At 43.8% G+C, this 16,312-nt stretch overlaps 1 protein-coding gene and 1 long non-coding RNA gene across 4 annotated transcripts in view; one reads left to right on the forward strand and one right to left on the reverse strand.

Annotated features, from left to right (window-relative positions):
• The window catches only part of LOC106783111 (uncharacterized), a 41,204-nt gene that overhangs the window by 4,703 nt on the left and 20,189 nt on the right, over nucleotides 1-16,312 (forward strand). Inside the window, exon 2 of one of the 2 annotated variants that reach the window (XR_001380650.3) lies at nucleotides 6,171-6,306. This is a non-coding gene — a long non-coding RNA (uncharacterized lncRNA). Of the gene's footprint in view, nucleotides 1-6,170; nucleotides 6,695-16,312 lie in introns of those variants that run through there. The other variant, XR_011438024.1, reaches the window with a different exon arrangement.
• ZNF425 (zinc finger protein 425) lies at nucleotides 2,865-14,677 on the reverse strand. Of its 2 annotated transcripts, none has more exons than XM_023639906.2 (4): nucleotides 14,556-14,677; nucleotides 10,849-10,975; nucleotides 8,463-8,621; nucleotides 2,865-6,184 (listed from the first exon to the last, which is right to left on the reverse strand). In XM_023639906.2, exons 1-4 carry the CDS (start codon nucleotides 14,571-14,573, stop codon nucleotides 4,230-4,232), a joined length of 2,259 nt encoding a protein of 752 aa, XP_023495674.1. In that variant the 5' UTR covers nucleotides 14,574-14,677; the 3' UTR covers nucleotides 2,865-4,229. The 2 variants fall into 2 exon arrangements, with proteins under 2 accessions (XP_023495674.1, XP_023495673.1); XM_023639905.2 differs by having other exon boundaries at nucleotides 14,469-14,667.

The following is a 16,312-nucleotide window of genomic DNA, read 5'->3' on the forward strand; positions in this document are numbered from 1 at the left end:
AACAAATTTAAAATAAAGGGCTGTCCCCAGGACAGGCCCTCACCATAGATAACTCTGGGTATCAGTAAACTGGGAGGATCCTTGCTAAGCCCACTCTTATCAAAGTTCTATTTACCAAACATTTGCCTTTCCATTTCCATGTGGGTTGCCTTCCTCCCCTTTGAAGCCCGAAATCACTACCCCAAATGTCCTCCTTGTCTGTAGCTAAAGATCCGTAAACAGGCAGCCTCGGCCAGTTGCCTGAGTTACTCAGTTTCTCCTGAGTTTCTCCCATGTATACATGCTATTAAACTTTGATTTCCTCCTGCTAACCTGCCTTTTTAATTATTTGACCAGCCATAAGAACCTTAAGGAGAAGGGAGAGGGGAATTTTCCCACTTCCCCGACACTGTACATTCATGAAACCATCCTCAAACTCAAGATAACAAACATACTCATCATCCCTCAAAATTCTTCATGCCCTCCTTTGAGTATTTCGCCTTATTCTTGATGCTAGTTTCACTGTCATTGCTAGGTGTAATTTTTACCATCCTGCTCAGTAAAGAAGTACACTTTTCATCTGAGAACTCTGGGAACCTCTCAGCCATTTTCTTTTTCTCTTTTTTTAAAGATTGGCACCTGAGCTAACAACTGTTGCCAATCTTCTGCTTTTTCTCCCCAAATCCCCCCAGTACATAGGTGTATATTTTAGTTGTGGGTCCTTCTAGTTGTGGCATGTGGGACGCTGCCTTAGCATGGCTTGATGAGCGGTGCCATGTGGGCACCCAGGATCCGAACCAGCGAAACCCTGGGCCCGAAGCGGAGTGCGTGAACTTAACCACTTAGCCACAGGGCCAGCCCCTCAGCCCTTTTCAAGGGTTGTTACTCAGCCATTCCCTTTCTTTCTCTCTATTCTGGAATTGTTATATATTGAAAGCTCTCAGTCAATTCTCTATGTATCTTCACTGCTTTCATACTTTTGGCATTTATATTTATCTTTCCACTTCATTCTGGGTAAATTCCTAAAGCTTATTCCATCTATTAAGGATTTTAGTTCAGTAACTTTACTTTCTCATTTCCAAGGTTCTTCTTCATATCCACCTGTTTGTATATCACTTCCGCTTGTTATTGTTTGATTATTTCCTAATGTTTTAAAATGTTATAATTCATTTATATTTTCGTGAATCAAAAATACTGATTTTAAGACATTTTTGATCTATTATTTTAACTTTATCTGGAGTGAAATCATCTTCTGATTTTGTTTTGTTGGCCTGCTTAGACTTAGATCTCTTCATGGGTTTTGGAATTATGGTTTACAGAATCTTTTGGAATGGAGGGGGCGGGGAGCAGGGCCTCCATGTACGTGTGAGAATGTGCACACGTTCAGCTGGTCCTGTCTAGCTGTTTTGCACTTGCCTCTCCCTGGTTCCCTGGGACCCTCAAGTCCATAATCAAGTCCTATTGTCAGTGATTCGGTGCTTCCCTCCTCACAATGTTATGGGTATATCACAGATCCAGGTATTAAACCAGAGAATGGTCTGGTTTGGAGGGAGAAAATGCAAAAACAAGATCAAATCTCCAAGGGGCAGGTAGGGGAGGCAGGCAGGTTACAGTTGAATGTGAAGAGTGCTATCAGAGAGGTTTTTAGAGGATGCTATGACAGACGAGCACACACCTGCACATTCCCGGTGTCGAGCCTGCGTCATGGAATGTGAAGGAGTTAGGAAGATGAGGGGAGAAAGGCATTTCAGATAGAGGGGCAGCAGACAGGAGGATATGATGCATCTGGAAAACATAAAAGTCGTTTGATATGAGTGAAGTGCATATTGTGAACACGTAAAAAGAATAAGCTGGAAAGGCAGGTCTGGGCCACTCAGAGGTTCTTTTACATCACGTTAAGGAGTTTGTATTTATAAAATTGGGAACTTCTAAAAAATATTTTTGAGAACAGCATTAGAGTTGCACTTTAGAAAAACCAATCTGTCACAAAGGTGAAGAATGCATTGCAGGAAAAAGCAGGGAAATCTGTTAAGAAAAACACTAAAAAAATTAAAAAGTTGGCTTAAATCAAGCTGGTGGCAGCAGAGATAGAGAAGGGCTTTTATTTGAGAAATTTAGGAGATTGGGTGTAGAAAAATCTAGGACCATTATCAGAGTTCCAGCTTTGGAGATTGGTTGCAACTTTAAAGGTGGGCAATAGAGGAGAATGTAAAGAAAAGACATGTAGAGTGGGGGTCCGTGTGGTTGAGGGGTCTTATTTTGGGCATTTTGTGTTGGAGATGCCTGTGGAAGTCAGCAGTACTCAGGAGGAAGTTGGAAATACTGATATGGATTTATACATTTGAACGTCATTAACCTGTAAGAGATAAGAGAAGAAATTGCCTCACAAGCTGTGGCTCAGGAGAGCAAAACAGACAGACGGACAGATAGATACAGCCTGCTGTTGGTTTCAGGGCAGGAGCATGCTGCTTCCCCATTCTTGATACTTCTTTCCATTTAGGGGAGGCTCCATTAGCACAGCACTCCTAGTCTCTGCCTCCTCCTTCACTTTGCTCAGGTCTAATGCACACAACTGGGTTCTCCAATATTAATTAAAGTTAAATGAGGTCATGAGGGTTGAGGTCCTAATACAATAGGACCGATGTCCTTATAAGAGGAAGAAACACCAGAGATCCCCACCCAGCGCACAGAGAAAAGGCCATGTGAGGACAGAGAAAATGACACCTGCAAGCCAGGAAGAGCCCTCACCAGACACCAACCTGCTGCCACCTTGATCTTGGACTTCCAGCCCCTAGAACTGTAAGAAAATAAATTTCTGTGGTTTAAGCCATCTGGTCTGTGGCATTTTGTTATGGCAGCCCGGGCAGACTAATATACCCATAATGTAAGAAAGTTTATCACAAGAAGCTTTATTACAACAGGGAGGAGGAAAAGGCTGAAGGAAGAGTTCTAACCTGAATCTCACAGCATGATGGCTAGAATGCCTTTCAAACATGGTTTTCCTTCCTCGTCTCTCCACTCACTAGACCATGTTCTGAAACTTCAGTTGGCACGAGATCACCGAGGAAGATTGTATCTCAGTACATCTGGGGAGGGTCCCAAGTGTCTGCATTTTTAAGATGAATCCCAGGCAAAGGCACAGAGTTGTCCTGAGGTACACTGGTAAGAGGCCAGCCAACACTGATATCCAGCCCAACATGCCTGGCACAGGCCACGGGAAAGTGTCCTTTTCTTTGCACAAGGGCACCATCAACTCAGCAAGAGGCCTACACCCACAGGACTGTACCAACCAGAGGTGGCACCTCTCCTTTTTGTATAGACACTGTGATTCATGGAGCGCCCTTCATCCTAGCTGATTCTGATTCAGGTAATCTGGGATCACATGTTGTGCTACAAAGACAAAAAATTTACATAGCCTCCAAAGATTCATTAAGGAAGGAAACCTTTAGGTTTTTGTAGGAATAACGTTAGAGATTACAGTCCAAGAGACAGATGAAGGTTTGCTATAATGGGCTGGAAAATTACCTTATAATGAAAGATTAGGCCATAGAGCAAAAAATGGAGTGATGTCATGGACAGTAGTTTTTCCTTTGGTATTTACCTCAGAGACGCTAATGTTAAGGCAACTATATTTGAAAATTGACACACTGTTGAAAAAGCAGAGAACTCAGATAAATAACATTGCTTGCTACTCACAATCCTGAATATTTTGGTGATTGAAATTAACCCAGAAGGAAATAACACTAATATGGGCCACCATTTTACCAAATAAGATGGCAGACGACATTTATTTTTTGCAATATGGAGAAAGTCCTCCAAACAGAGATGCCCTCTCACCATTTGAGAAAATACAAATTCAAATAAGGAGGCCTGGTAATGGAAAGCAGACTGAGGAGTTTTGGGGAGAAACATTTCTTCAATCAGCCTGTGGTTTCAGAATTTAATGAAGGGATTATCCCACTCTTGGATGACAGTGAAAAAACTGATGAAATCACAGAACAAAACAATGTTCTTCCATGATTGACCGGCCTTGCCCATGAGGACTACAGAGGGGAGATGCCCCTTTGACTATCTTATGCCTGGACTGTTTGGAACCTTTGTTAAGGAGCCATCACACCCTGCCTGCTATGTATGTGGCCAGTGTCTGAAGCCAGTGTTCTGTGAAGTTCTTTATCCTGCCTCAGCCAGAGCCGACAGGGCTGCTGGCTCCACCTAAAAGCTGTCACTGCTTACTTTGTGTGTGGCTTCACCTAGAGACTGAAGGGCTTTTCCCTGGCATGTACTGCAATGTGGGTGTTGAGTGCCCCCAGGTATGTAAAGCTCCTTCCACACTCATCGCAGGAGAAAGGCCTCTCCTCTCGGTGATGGTGCAGGTGGGTCTTCAAGCTTCTCTTCTGGAGGAAGCCTTTGCCACACTCAGGACACCTGAAGGGCTTGTCTCCACTGTGCGTATGCAAGTGGGCCTTCAAACTCCCCCTTATGCAGTAGCTCTTGTCACACTCCGGACATTGGAAGGGCTTCTCACCACTGTGAACTCGAATGTGTTCTGTGAGCCTGTACTGCTGAGTGAAACTTTTGCCACACCAAACACAAGAGAATGGCTTTTTGCCGCTGTGCTGGAGCAGGTGGCTTTTCAGGTTTCCTTTGAGACGGAAACTCTTACTGCACTCGGGGCACTGGAAGGGTTTCTCTCCACTGTGGATCCTCATGTGTTCAGTGAGCTGAGACTGATGAGTGTAGGTCTTACTGCATTCACTACACTCGAAGGGCTTCTCGCCCCTGTGTGTCCGCTGATGCAACTTCATGGAGGCCTTCCAGAAGAAGCTCTTGTCACACTCAGGACACTGGAAAGGCTCCTCCTCACCGTGAAGTCTCATGTGCTCAGTGAGGTGCGAGTGTCGGCTGAAGCTCCGGCCGCACTCCGCACAGGAGAACGGCCTTTCTTTGGTGTGGACCCTGAGATGCTCCGTGAGCCTCGACTGCCGAGGAAAGGTCTTTTCGCACTGGCCACAGGAGAATTCCTTTTGCCTGTTGTGGACTCTGCCATGGCGAGCGAGCTTAGAGGGCTGGGTAAACCTCTTGCCGCACTCCGCACAGGCGAACGGCTTCTCCTCGTTATGTAAACGCTGGTGGGCCTTCATGGCGTTCTTCCAAGAGAAGCTCTTGTCACACTCTGGACACTGGAAGGGCTTCTTCCCGCTGTGCTGAAACAGATGGGCTTTTAGGCTTTTCTTTAGGCGGAAATTTTTATCACACTCAGGACACTGGAAGGGCTTCTCTCCCGTGTGAACTCTGATATGCTCAGTGAGTTTAGTCTTGCGGGTAAATTTCCTGCCACATTCATCACAAGAAAATGGCTTCTCTCCACTGTGTATTCTCTGGTGGACCTGCAGGGCGGTCTTCCGGGAAAAGCTCCTGCCACACTCTGGACAATGGAAGGGCTTCTTCCCACTGTGCTGACAAAGATGGGCCTTCAGACTTCTCTGCAGGCGGAAGCTTCTGTCGCACTCTGGACACTGGAAAGGCTTCTCCCCAGTGTGCACCCTGAGGTGCTCGGTCAGCTTGTACTGCTGGATGAAACCCCTGCCACACTCCTTGCAGGAAAACGGCCTCTCCCCTTTGTGCAAACAGAGATGCTTCTTCAAAGTGGCTTTATACTGGAAGGTCTTGTCACATTCAGAGCACTGGAAGGGCCTCTGCCCCGTGTGAACAACCTGGTGGATGAGCAGGCTGCACTTGAAAGAGTAGCTCTTCTCACACTTAGTGCACTGGAAACGCTTCCTCTTACACAGGATTGTCCGGGTCCACCTGAGTCCAGAGTGCCCTCGGGATTGGTTTTTGTACTTTGCATATTTACAGGGCTGGCTGTTGGAGTGGTTCCTTTTGTGCTTTACCAAGTCTCTCTTTACATGGAAGACCTTCCTACAGACAAAGCAGGAGTAAAGTCTTGGCCCTGGTGGAAGTTCCAGGTGACCTGGGGTACCCATCGGCTTATACCACGGATCATTCTTATCCTGATTAGATGCTGTGACGTCGAGGTTTTTATTTACAATCTCTGTTTCTGGGAGACTTGGATGTTGCAAGGCGACTCTTTGATTTGATAAAATCTTTCTTTCCTCCCCTGATAAGGTAGCACATGACCCCTGCTTTTGGAGACCATTTAAATGGCATTCCTCCTCTTCTGCCTTCAGAGTTCCTTGGTCACCTGGAGAGAAAAAAAGAGGGCCCAACTTCATCAGTGATGTGTCTGCACCATGGTGGGGTTCAAGGACCACCTTCATGTCACTAAGAATGATCTTGATGACTCTGTGAATCTGCCTGCCACAGGTAATTTATATTTAAGTTTAACTTTGATATGCAAGTCCTTTAATCATGTGTGAGGAAACGGCTTAGCATGAAAAAAATGGCAGGCAAATACATCTTGCGAACCTATGGATGACCCTAAGAGGGTGAGCAGAAGTTGGACGAAAATAAGAGTTACTCTGAGAATTTGACTGTTCCATTATATTTCCTTAAATCTGTGAAATAAATAGCACAATATTTAAGTAGGAAGGCTTTGGGTCATATTCTTACCCCCTTCTACCATAGATTTCAGGAAAAGTTTTCTGGAAGAAATGCTAATAGGAAGTATCTTTCTCAGGAATGTCAAAATGGCAATTTACTGAATTCACAAAGAGCACTGTATAAATAATTCCCTTTTCCAAAGAACTCCAAATTATAAGAAAGATATTGATATAATCATAGTCACTGCTGTTCCCAAAGTAAAAGCCATGATGACAGGAAACAGGGAGCTGAGCCAGCCCCGTATTCTCACCCAGTACATCTGGAGAGGACAATTTCAGATGCTCACCTGAGCACCGTATTTCAGAACAGCTTTCTCCCCCACATCCAATTGAACTGAGTCACAGGGCTCTCTTTATTTTAATCTCTCAACACAAGAGAAACCTCACCTATGAGGAAGGATGGAAGTGCCCTTGGAGAATCTGTGTGGTCATCTTAACAACAACACAGGTTATGCTTCCAACTGGATGACATCATTTAGTGAGTTAGCATTCCACAGCTTTTGCCTGGATCATCACAAGAGCACACTTACCTGTCTCCTTAATTCCTATTTCTCATCACTATTTACCTCAAGCAGAGGAGCAGGTGTGATTATTGGGTGCATACCCCCTGGTACAAAGGGAACATCTGTTTTTAGGGATAGCCATCAAAGTTGTTCATTCTTTGGTACTCAAAAACCTGTCCAGCTCCTCCCTTTCTATAGGATGAACTCAAACTTTCACCTTGGCATCCCTGGCCTCAAATAATCTGATAATTAATGACGCCCCCCATCTCCCACTGTGTCCCAAGAACCACATTCAGCTACACGCAGTGTCTTCCACTTTCTACATATGACAGACTTGTGCCCAGCTCTGAGCTTCAGCTCACGTAAAACCCCTAGTGAATCTTTGCCTAACCAAATCTGCCCATTCTTCGCTATTTAAATCCTAGTTCCTTTAGAAGTCCTGCTGGGATGTTGCTCTCTCTCTGCTCTTTCTTCTCTAAACCCCTATAGCACTTACTACCACTGCCACTTATTATTTTATTCAATTGTATGCCGTCTTATTTTATAGTTGACTAATCCAGTAGTTCAATATAACGGATTAACTTAACTGCCATGTCAGTAGGTCAGTGAGACAATAACCTCCTCGAGTGGAATGACTGTTTATATGTATACATACATATATATATATATATATATCCCTCCAGTCTAAGTAATACCTAACATAGTCCACAGTCCTATGAACATGGTAGGGACTCAATCCTGGTTAGATGAATGAATGAATAGAAAGTGGCAATGAAATAAAGCCCTTGGGAATTCTTTTATCCTCTTGAGGGAGCTACCCACACATGCCCTGGTTTCAAATCCCCTCTTCTTCAGGGGAGTCATTTGACTCACAGGGACTTAGGAGATCTCCATTTAGTAAAGCATTATTAACATACTCTAAAAAATGACATATTCCCTCAAATATTTAAAATGTTAAGATGTTTCAAATATTTTCCTTAGGATACAATGAATTTAAAAAGTATTCCTTCAAAAGGAATTAAAAAAAAATCCCAAGATCTAAAAATCTGCACAATAAAAAAATATTGTACAACATCGAAGGTTTTCCATTTCTCTATATTGTACTCAAACAGACATGATGATTTCACGGGGAAAGTGGTTTCTCCTCAGGACTTGACAAGTGGATCCTTTACTTGCTCTCTTACAGGAGATTCTCATCTTCTTCTGGCTTGTACTTTTTTTATTGACATATACACAACTTTCCTCTTTATAAAAATAATACATTCTTATATTTGCTACCCACTTGAGTAAAAAAACATAACATTCTCCATCAAAACAATGTTTTTCATTCATTACATCCTGCTAACTATCTAGAAAGAGTCAGGAAACAAAGCTAGGAAAATGAAAAGAGTCATGACCCTAAACCCGTCGTACTCACCAACACGTGGCAACTTTCCAGTATTCTTCAAGTCCAACCACTCATCAGCAGAAGGGCTAAGTGTTATTCTTGTTTTCTCTAAGTGTCCCTGGTCTCTGGTGAATAGCATTCTCCCTTGCTCCATCCAGGTGATCAGATCTGGCTTGGAAAAAACCCAGCCTGCAAAGAGAGTCCACAAAGACTCAGTATGGAGTTCCTGAGTACTTGGCTAAAAACAATTTTCACAGCTGACTTTGATTCCTGGAGACATGACATCAAAATCAGGTTAAAAAAAAAAGGAAACCCTTAAATGCAAATCAAAACTACAGTAAGATATCACCTCACACCCATCAGAATGGCTGTTATTAAAAAGACAAGAAATAAGCGTTGGAGAGGATATGGAGAAAAGGGCACCCTTGTACACTGCTGGTGGGAATGTAAATTGGTGCAGCTACTATGTAAAACAGTAAGGAGATACCTCAAAAAATTAAAAATAGAAATACCACATGATCCAGCCATTCCACTTCTGGATATTTATCCAAAGAACATGAAAATACTAATTCGAAAAGATATATGCACCCGTATGTTTATTGAGGCATTATTCACAATAGCCATGACTTGCAAGCAACCTAAGTGTCCATTGATGGATGAATGGATAAAGAAGATGTGGTATACATACACAATGGAATACTATTCAGCCATATAAAAGGACGAATCTTGCCATTTGCAACAACATTGATGGACCTTGAGGATATTATACTAAGCCAAGTAAGTCCGACAGAGAAAGTCAAATACCATATGATTTCACTAATATGTGGAAGATAAACTAATAGATAGACATAGAGACCAGACTGATGGTTCCCAGAGGGGAATGGGGTGGGGAAGGGCAAAAGGGGTGAAGGGGACATTTGTATAGTGATGGATAGCAACTAGACTTCTGGTGGTGAACACGATGCAGTCTATACAGAATCTGAAATACAATGATGTACACTTGAAATTTATATGATGTTATAAACCAACGTAACCTTAATAAAAAAAAAATTTAAAAGAAAGGAAACCTTGAAATTACATGAATGACAATAAAATACAGACTAATCAGACTGTTTAACTTAAATGTTCTCTGCAATACTTCACAAATTTAAAGGAAACAGAGAAGTTAAGGATGATGAGGATTTTTAAAAGGCTGACAGATCCAGGCAGAAAGTATTCAAAACTGATCATTATGAGAATAATGTGAGCAGAATAAAAAGTAAAATCACAGGGGGTCAAGGAGGGAACCCCAATCATTAAACTTTTCTGATTAGACTCCATATATCCAAGGAAACTAACTGCTGAGGTGCTGACATTCTTGTCAACACAGTGAAGGAACCGGGAGGTTGTTAAATGACAGTGATAAAGAGGTAGAGAGAGATGTGCCTAAGAACATAAGCCTGAGGGAAGATGGGTTGTTATAACGCAGTGGAGGGATTTTAGAAGATGTAGCAGATACACTACAGTGGTGTCACCCACAGCTCAGCCCTCGCATCAGTGTTTCTCAAAGTGAAGTGTGTACCATCAGCATTAGCAGCACCTGAAGTGCTTATTAAAATGTAGATTCCTGGGCCTGAGCTTAGACCTGCTAAATCCTAATCTCTGAAGCTAGGATCTGGTGCTGTAAAGAAAATCATTTGCAAATAATACTGTTTAGTTTTTAAAATGTGAAAAAAATCAGACAGGATTTTCTAAGCCCAAGGACGCTAATTGTGATAACGCAAAACACAACACTGGAGCAGGACAGTGCTCTAGTTTCTCCTACCCTAATGGCCTTAGTGTCCTTAGCTTGACCTCTAAATGCTGAGGTGTCCTGGGCCTCTGTCCTGTCTACATATTCTCCCTGGGTGATCTCAACTAGCCCTGTGGTTTCAATACTGTCTATATATTGACTCCCAAATTTGTGAATCCTGTCCTGATCTTCACTGGAATTCCAGTCTTGCATACCCAATTATCTACTTTATATTGCATACAAATGTCTAATAAGCATTTCAAACTCAATGTGGCCAAAACCTGCTCTCTCCCAAGCCTTCTTCATGTCAGTTAATAAAGCCGCTGCCATTAAGATACTCAAGCCAAAGTATCTACGAGTTGATTCTTCTTTCACCCTTAGACTCCATGTCCAATCCACCAGGAAAATCTGTGACGCTACCTCCAAACATATCTGGAGACCACCTACCTCTCCCTGTCTTTATTACCCACCTGGTTCAGCTGCCAGTCTTACCAGCAATGCCAAGCCTCTTGGCTGGTCTCTCTCTTTCTGAATGTAAGCTGGGCATGGTATCACATTCAACCAGCCAATAGCTGGTAAAGGGGAGGAGAGCCTATTAGCATGAGGTTGGTTCCTAAAAAGTGATTCCTTAGAAGCCCCACGTACCTAGGGAATCCAAGGTCTCATAATTGGTCTTCATCACTTGCTGATACATTTCCTTCTGCCACTTCTCCAGGATCTCCCACTCTTCTTCCGAAAAATATAAGGCCACATCGTCAAATAACACGGTTACCTGGAATCACAAACAGTACATACATACGTTTTCACTTTAAGGCTACTTCGTTTTTCAATGTCTTTAAGAGACAGGAAGAAATGATATTCAAGTAGTTATCTCCGGATGGGGCCATGAACAACATAATAAAGCTGTCACAGATGTCTACTGGAACCAAGTAAAGCGAACAAATGAATAGCAGGCCTTTGAGCAGATGCACCATCTAAAGGGGGCATCCTTTACTTAGCAGCAACAATTATTGGTATGTAAGACTGGGCCACTCTTGCTGGATATGCCCATTTTTTAAAAAACTTTTTATTCTGAAATAATTATAGATTCATAGGAAGTTGCAAAGATAGCACAGATAGGTTCCCGATACCCTTTGCCCAGTTTACCCCAGTGGTCCCATCACACATTATAGTACAAGATCAAAACCATGAAATTGACATTGGTCTAGTGTGTATAATTCTATATGATTTCATCACATGTGCTGATTCATGTAACCACCACCAACCAAGAAACAAAACTATTCCATCACCAGAGATCTCCCTTACACTACCCCTTTATAATCATACCCACTAATCTATTATCATCTCTATAACTTTGTCATTTCAAGAATGTTATAAAAATGAAGTCATACAGTATATTACCTTTGAGATTGACTTTTTTCAGTCAGCATAATGCTCTTGAGATCCACTGAAGTTGTGTTTATCAAGATTTCATTTCTATTTATTGCTGAGTGCTATTTAAGGGCATGGATGTACCAGTTTGGTTGGTTAACCATTCACCTATTTTGGCTGTTTCTAGTTTTGGGCTATTAGAAAAAAAGCTGCTATGAACAATCATGTACAGGTTTTTGGGTGGACCCACATTTTAATTTTCCTACGATAAATGCCCAGGACTACAACTGCTGCTGGTACAACTTCCCAATATATAGGAAGTATATATTTAATTTTTTAAGAAACTATTTTCCAGAGCAGCTGAACTCTTTTACATTCCTACCAAGCAATGTATGAGAGATCCAGTTTCTTAGCATAACTAGCATTTGGTAATGTCACTTTATTTATTTTAACTGTTCTAATAGATGTACAATTATCTCATTGTGGTTTTAGTTTTCATATCCCTAATGAATAATAATGTTGAGCATCTTTTCATGTGCTTATCTCCCATCCATATATCCTCTTTGGTAAAATGTCTCTTTATGTCTTTTGCCTATTTTCTAATTGGATTTTTTTTTTTACTGTTGAGTCTTGAGAGTTCTTTATATATTCTAGATATAGGTCCTTTGTCAGGTATGTGGTTTGCAAATATTTTCCCCTAGTTGGTAGCTTGTCTTTTCACCATCTTCACAGAGCAAGTTTTTAATTTTGATGACATCCAATTTATCATTTTTTTCTTTTATAGAGTGTGCTTTTGGTGCCACATCTAAGAACTTTTCACCAAACCTTAGATCCCAAAGATTTTCTCATATATCGTCTTCTATAGGTTGTATAGCTTAACGTTTTACATTTGGATGTGACAGTTTTTAAAGAAAAACTGGAAATGTTCACATATTATATGAACTCTCCTGATTTTTATATTTTGGCAACTAAAATTCACAATTTTTATAAGGGATGGTAAAAAAAAAAAAAAAAAGAGCCATGTCGGCAAGCCATGATTGGCTCATAGACTATTAATCTATACTCTCTGGTATGGACTAACTAGGATTCTCTTCCTGGAGGTTCCAAGGACAGATCCACTGTGACAATAGGGAATGAAGACAACATATATAATTTAACTTTTGATAACTCTATTTCAGCGCCAGCCCCGTGGCTGAGTGGTTAAGTTCACGTGGTCTGCTTAGGCGGCCCAGGGTTTCGCAGGTTCGGATCCTGAGCGCAGTCATGGCACCGCTCATCAAGCCATGCTGAGGTGGCATCCCACATGCCACAACTAGAAGGACCCACAACTGAAAATATACAACTATGTACTGGGGGACTTTGGGGAGAAAAAGGAAAAATAAAATCTTTAAAAAAAAAAAAAGAAAACTCCATTTCACTCCTGTCAGATTCTGTGCTACAAAGGTACATGGGGGTCTACCATGAAAATGCTGGACATCTTGCAAGACAGCTAGGGCTCTTCCCAAGTGTATGAAAGATGTTGGTCACAAATACTACAAAGTAAATTCTCCCAATAAAGGATTTAGGAGACCTGACAACCAGGGCCACTTGACAGGATTTTGGAGAGAAAAGGTGCAGAGAGAAAATTCCATCATCAAAGCTATTACAGGCCCCCAAGCTGAAGTATCAGATGTTATAACAAACACGTTTAAACTTGGTGTTGCTGGGGCAGGCCCCATGTCCAAGTGGTTAAGTTCTCACGCTCCGCTTCAGTGGGCCCAGGCTTTCTCGGGTTCAGATTCTGGGCGCAGACATGGCACTGCTCATCAGGCCATGCTGAGGCAGCATCCCACATGCCACAACTAGAAGGGCCCACAATTAAAATATACAACTACATACTGGGGGGATTTGGGGAGAAAAAGCGGAAAAAAACAAACAAACTTAGTGTTGTTTTTAGAAGGTGGACTTTCAAAGAAATTCCTCAGCCATTTTCTTGCACCTCACTCATGTGATTTCCGCCTACAAGACTCTTGTATGAGCATGCTGACAATTAGCACTGAACCGCTCCGGAGAAAAGGAAAATCAACCAGAAAATGCTGATTTCTTTTTGCCTATCCCAAATAAGACAATAGCCAAGAAGCTGTCATCACTTAAGCTTTTTCTCTGGACTCAAGCTTACAGCCAAAGAACTAACAGAAACCATCAACTTTTACAGAATAGAGGTGGATATTCCAGGAGGTTTCTGAGCACTTATAAAAAGAGCAAAAAAATGAAGTCTGGCTGAAAAGACACCGCTTGCAGAAATCTGAACAAAACTGGTACCTGCCAAGGGGTGTTGGGGGCGGCGGGTCAGAAGCAGAAGGAAGAAAATGCATTACATTAGTAGATGGTTAGATATGAAATCTCAGTGGGGGTACAAGGAAAACTTGCATATTTAGGCAAGGTATACTTAACTGAATGTGCAGAGTTTCCTGGGTTAAGCTCAGGCTACGACTTTCAAACTCTAAAACCAGTATTCGAATTTTCCATAACAACACTAGAGTATTCGCGGTAAATGTGACTTAGAATAAACACCCAACTGGTTTCAAATTTTCTGTCCTTTCCCAGAGGGTGCCGCCTCCAGTTCCTCTCGTTTCTTGCCTGCCTTCCCCTAACTTTTTCTCATCTGCTCATATTGAGCGTCTCTGGGGCTGTATCCACAGCACAGCCAAGCCCAGCGCGCGGCCCCGGAGAAACCACGACGTTCCGAGGGCCGACAGGGCGCGGGGACAGCGGCCGAGAGCGCGCAGTTAGCCACGCGGCACCTTTCTCCCAGTCCGGCTGCAGAGCAACTCGAGCACCACAACCACGCCGTCCCGGCCCGGGCCTGGGCTCGGACTCAGTCCCGGCCACGGACAGTCCCCCCGGGTTCTCACCGCCTCACTCCCTGCACCGGCACGCAACTCCAGACCGCGACAGGGACGAGTCTCGGCAGGGCCCGCAGCCTCTACAGCCCCTCTTACCGGAGCCAGCTCGCCCATGGCGCCTCGTGGTCCCGCCGGGTCCCGACTCAGGAAAAAGAGACGCCGCGCACTGACCACCCAGCGGCCTCCGGCCCCGCCCCCGCCGCACGGCGTCCCGCCCCGCCCCGGCCTCCCGCCCCGCCCACAGGCCCTGTCAGGGCGCGGCGCATGCTGGGTCTCGCCGCCCGCCCGGGCCCGGGGCCGCTCCGCCCCCACAGCGCCCCCTGCGGCCGGGAGGAGCGGGCGCCGCCCCCGGGAGCCGCCTGCGCTGTGGGGCGGGGAGGGCCCGAGCCCCCGCGGCGGGTGCGGGAGGATCCTCGCGCTCTCCTTTCTCCAAGGGAGGGAGACGGAGAGGGGAAACGGAGAGTCAGCTGGAAGTGGATGGACAGGAAACTCGCCCCTCAGTGAGATGGAAAAGGAGAGGGGGAGTGCGGGGTTTGGTTCCTCCCCAGCGCTGACCCCAGTCAACGACTAGCTTGATCTGTGAGGCGATCCCAGGAATAGCTAGGGAGGTGAGACTTGATTGTCTCGTTGTCAAAAACAGTAATCATCCACCAAGTCCTGTCCCTCATCGGTCAAGGCGCTTCTGGTCTACCCGAGACACAGGCCAAGCTGTTATTTACTGTACGTTTTTGTAGATCCTCTTATCCCAGGTTGAGAAAGTTTCCTTCTATTCCTACTTTTCTGAGAGTTTCTATTGTGAGTGGATGTTTTGTTTTGGAAAATGCTTTTTCTGCATCAATTGATATTGTGTAGTTTTTTCCCTTAAGCAATTAATATGGTTGATTAGATGCATTCATTTCTGAATATTGAACCAGCATTGCGTTCCTGCCATAAACCTCATAGTAAAGAACTGTGGAGGGTCTGAAATTGTGCCCATCTTAGCCTGCCATAATTTCATAGATGTTGGGAAAAGACACAAGACTCGTGGAGCACAGGCAGCTGAGCTTTATATTCACATCAGTCCGCTGCCCACAAGTTCCATGAGAGTGATATGGGGTGGCCCACGTGGATGCTGCACACACGATGGTTTCACGTCACACAAGTGAGGACCCCAAACCTGGGAACTCCCACTCTTACAAGAGGGTTGCCAGCAAACTTGGTCAACTATTCTGATAATATCTGTCTTTTATTTTGTGTTTAGATCATTTACACTTGGTATAAACCTAATTCGGCCTGGCTTTCTTTTTCAAAAGGGCCTGACTGTGGCTATTGAGCACGCATTGCATATCTGCTTAGACATTTCCTGTGGCCAGAACAAAGGCCCTTGAGATAAAGGTGCAACTTCCCCCCACATTAGCATTTCCTTAGGGATAAGCATTTTTCCTTAGGCTAGGAACTGACTGCTGCACTCACCTTTGACCACCCAGCTCACCTGTGACCACTCAGCTGGAGACAACAGACTGCCACCCTGCTGTGTTCACTGAGACAGAAGACCTACCTGCTATTTCCATCAATCGCTGTGCCGACAGAGCAGTCTTGTGACTGTTGTGGAAGGGACAATTCAATCATATGGGAAACACCCTCTTTGAGGGTATATAACCACCCTTATGCCCCCACTTCTTTGGAGTGCTCTGTTCCTTTGTGGAAAGACTCTCCCGGGTTATAATCCTAAAATTTAAGCTCAGAATAAACTCACCCAATTTTTCATTTATAGATTGGTTATGGATTATTTTCGTCGACAGTTCTTGGCGTAGTCGCGGCAGGATTTCAGGGAAACCCACCGGAGGCCACCTGGAATCTACACTGAACCGGCA

Source organism: Equus caballus, chromosome 4, assembly GCF_041296265.1.
Source record: "Equus caballus isolate H_3958 breed thoroughbred chromosome 4, TB-T2T, whole genome shotgun sequence".
NCBI lineage: Eukaryota > Metazoa > Chordata > Mammalia > Perissodactyla > Equidae > Equus > Equus caballus.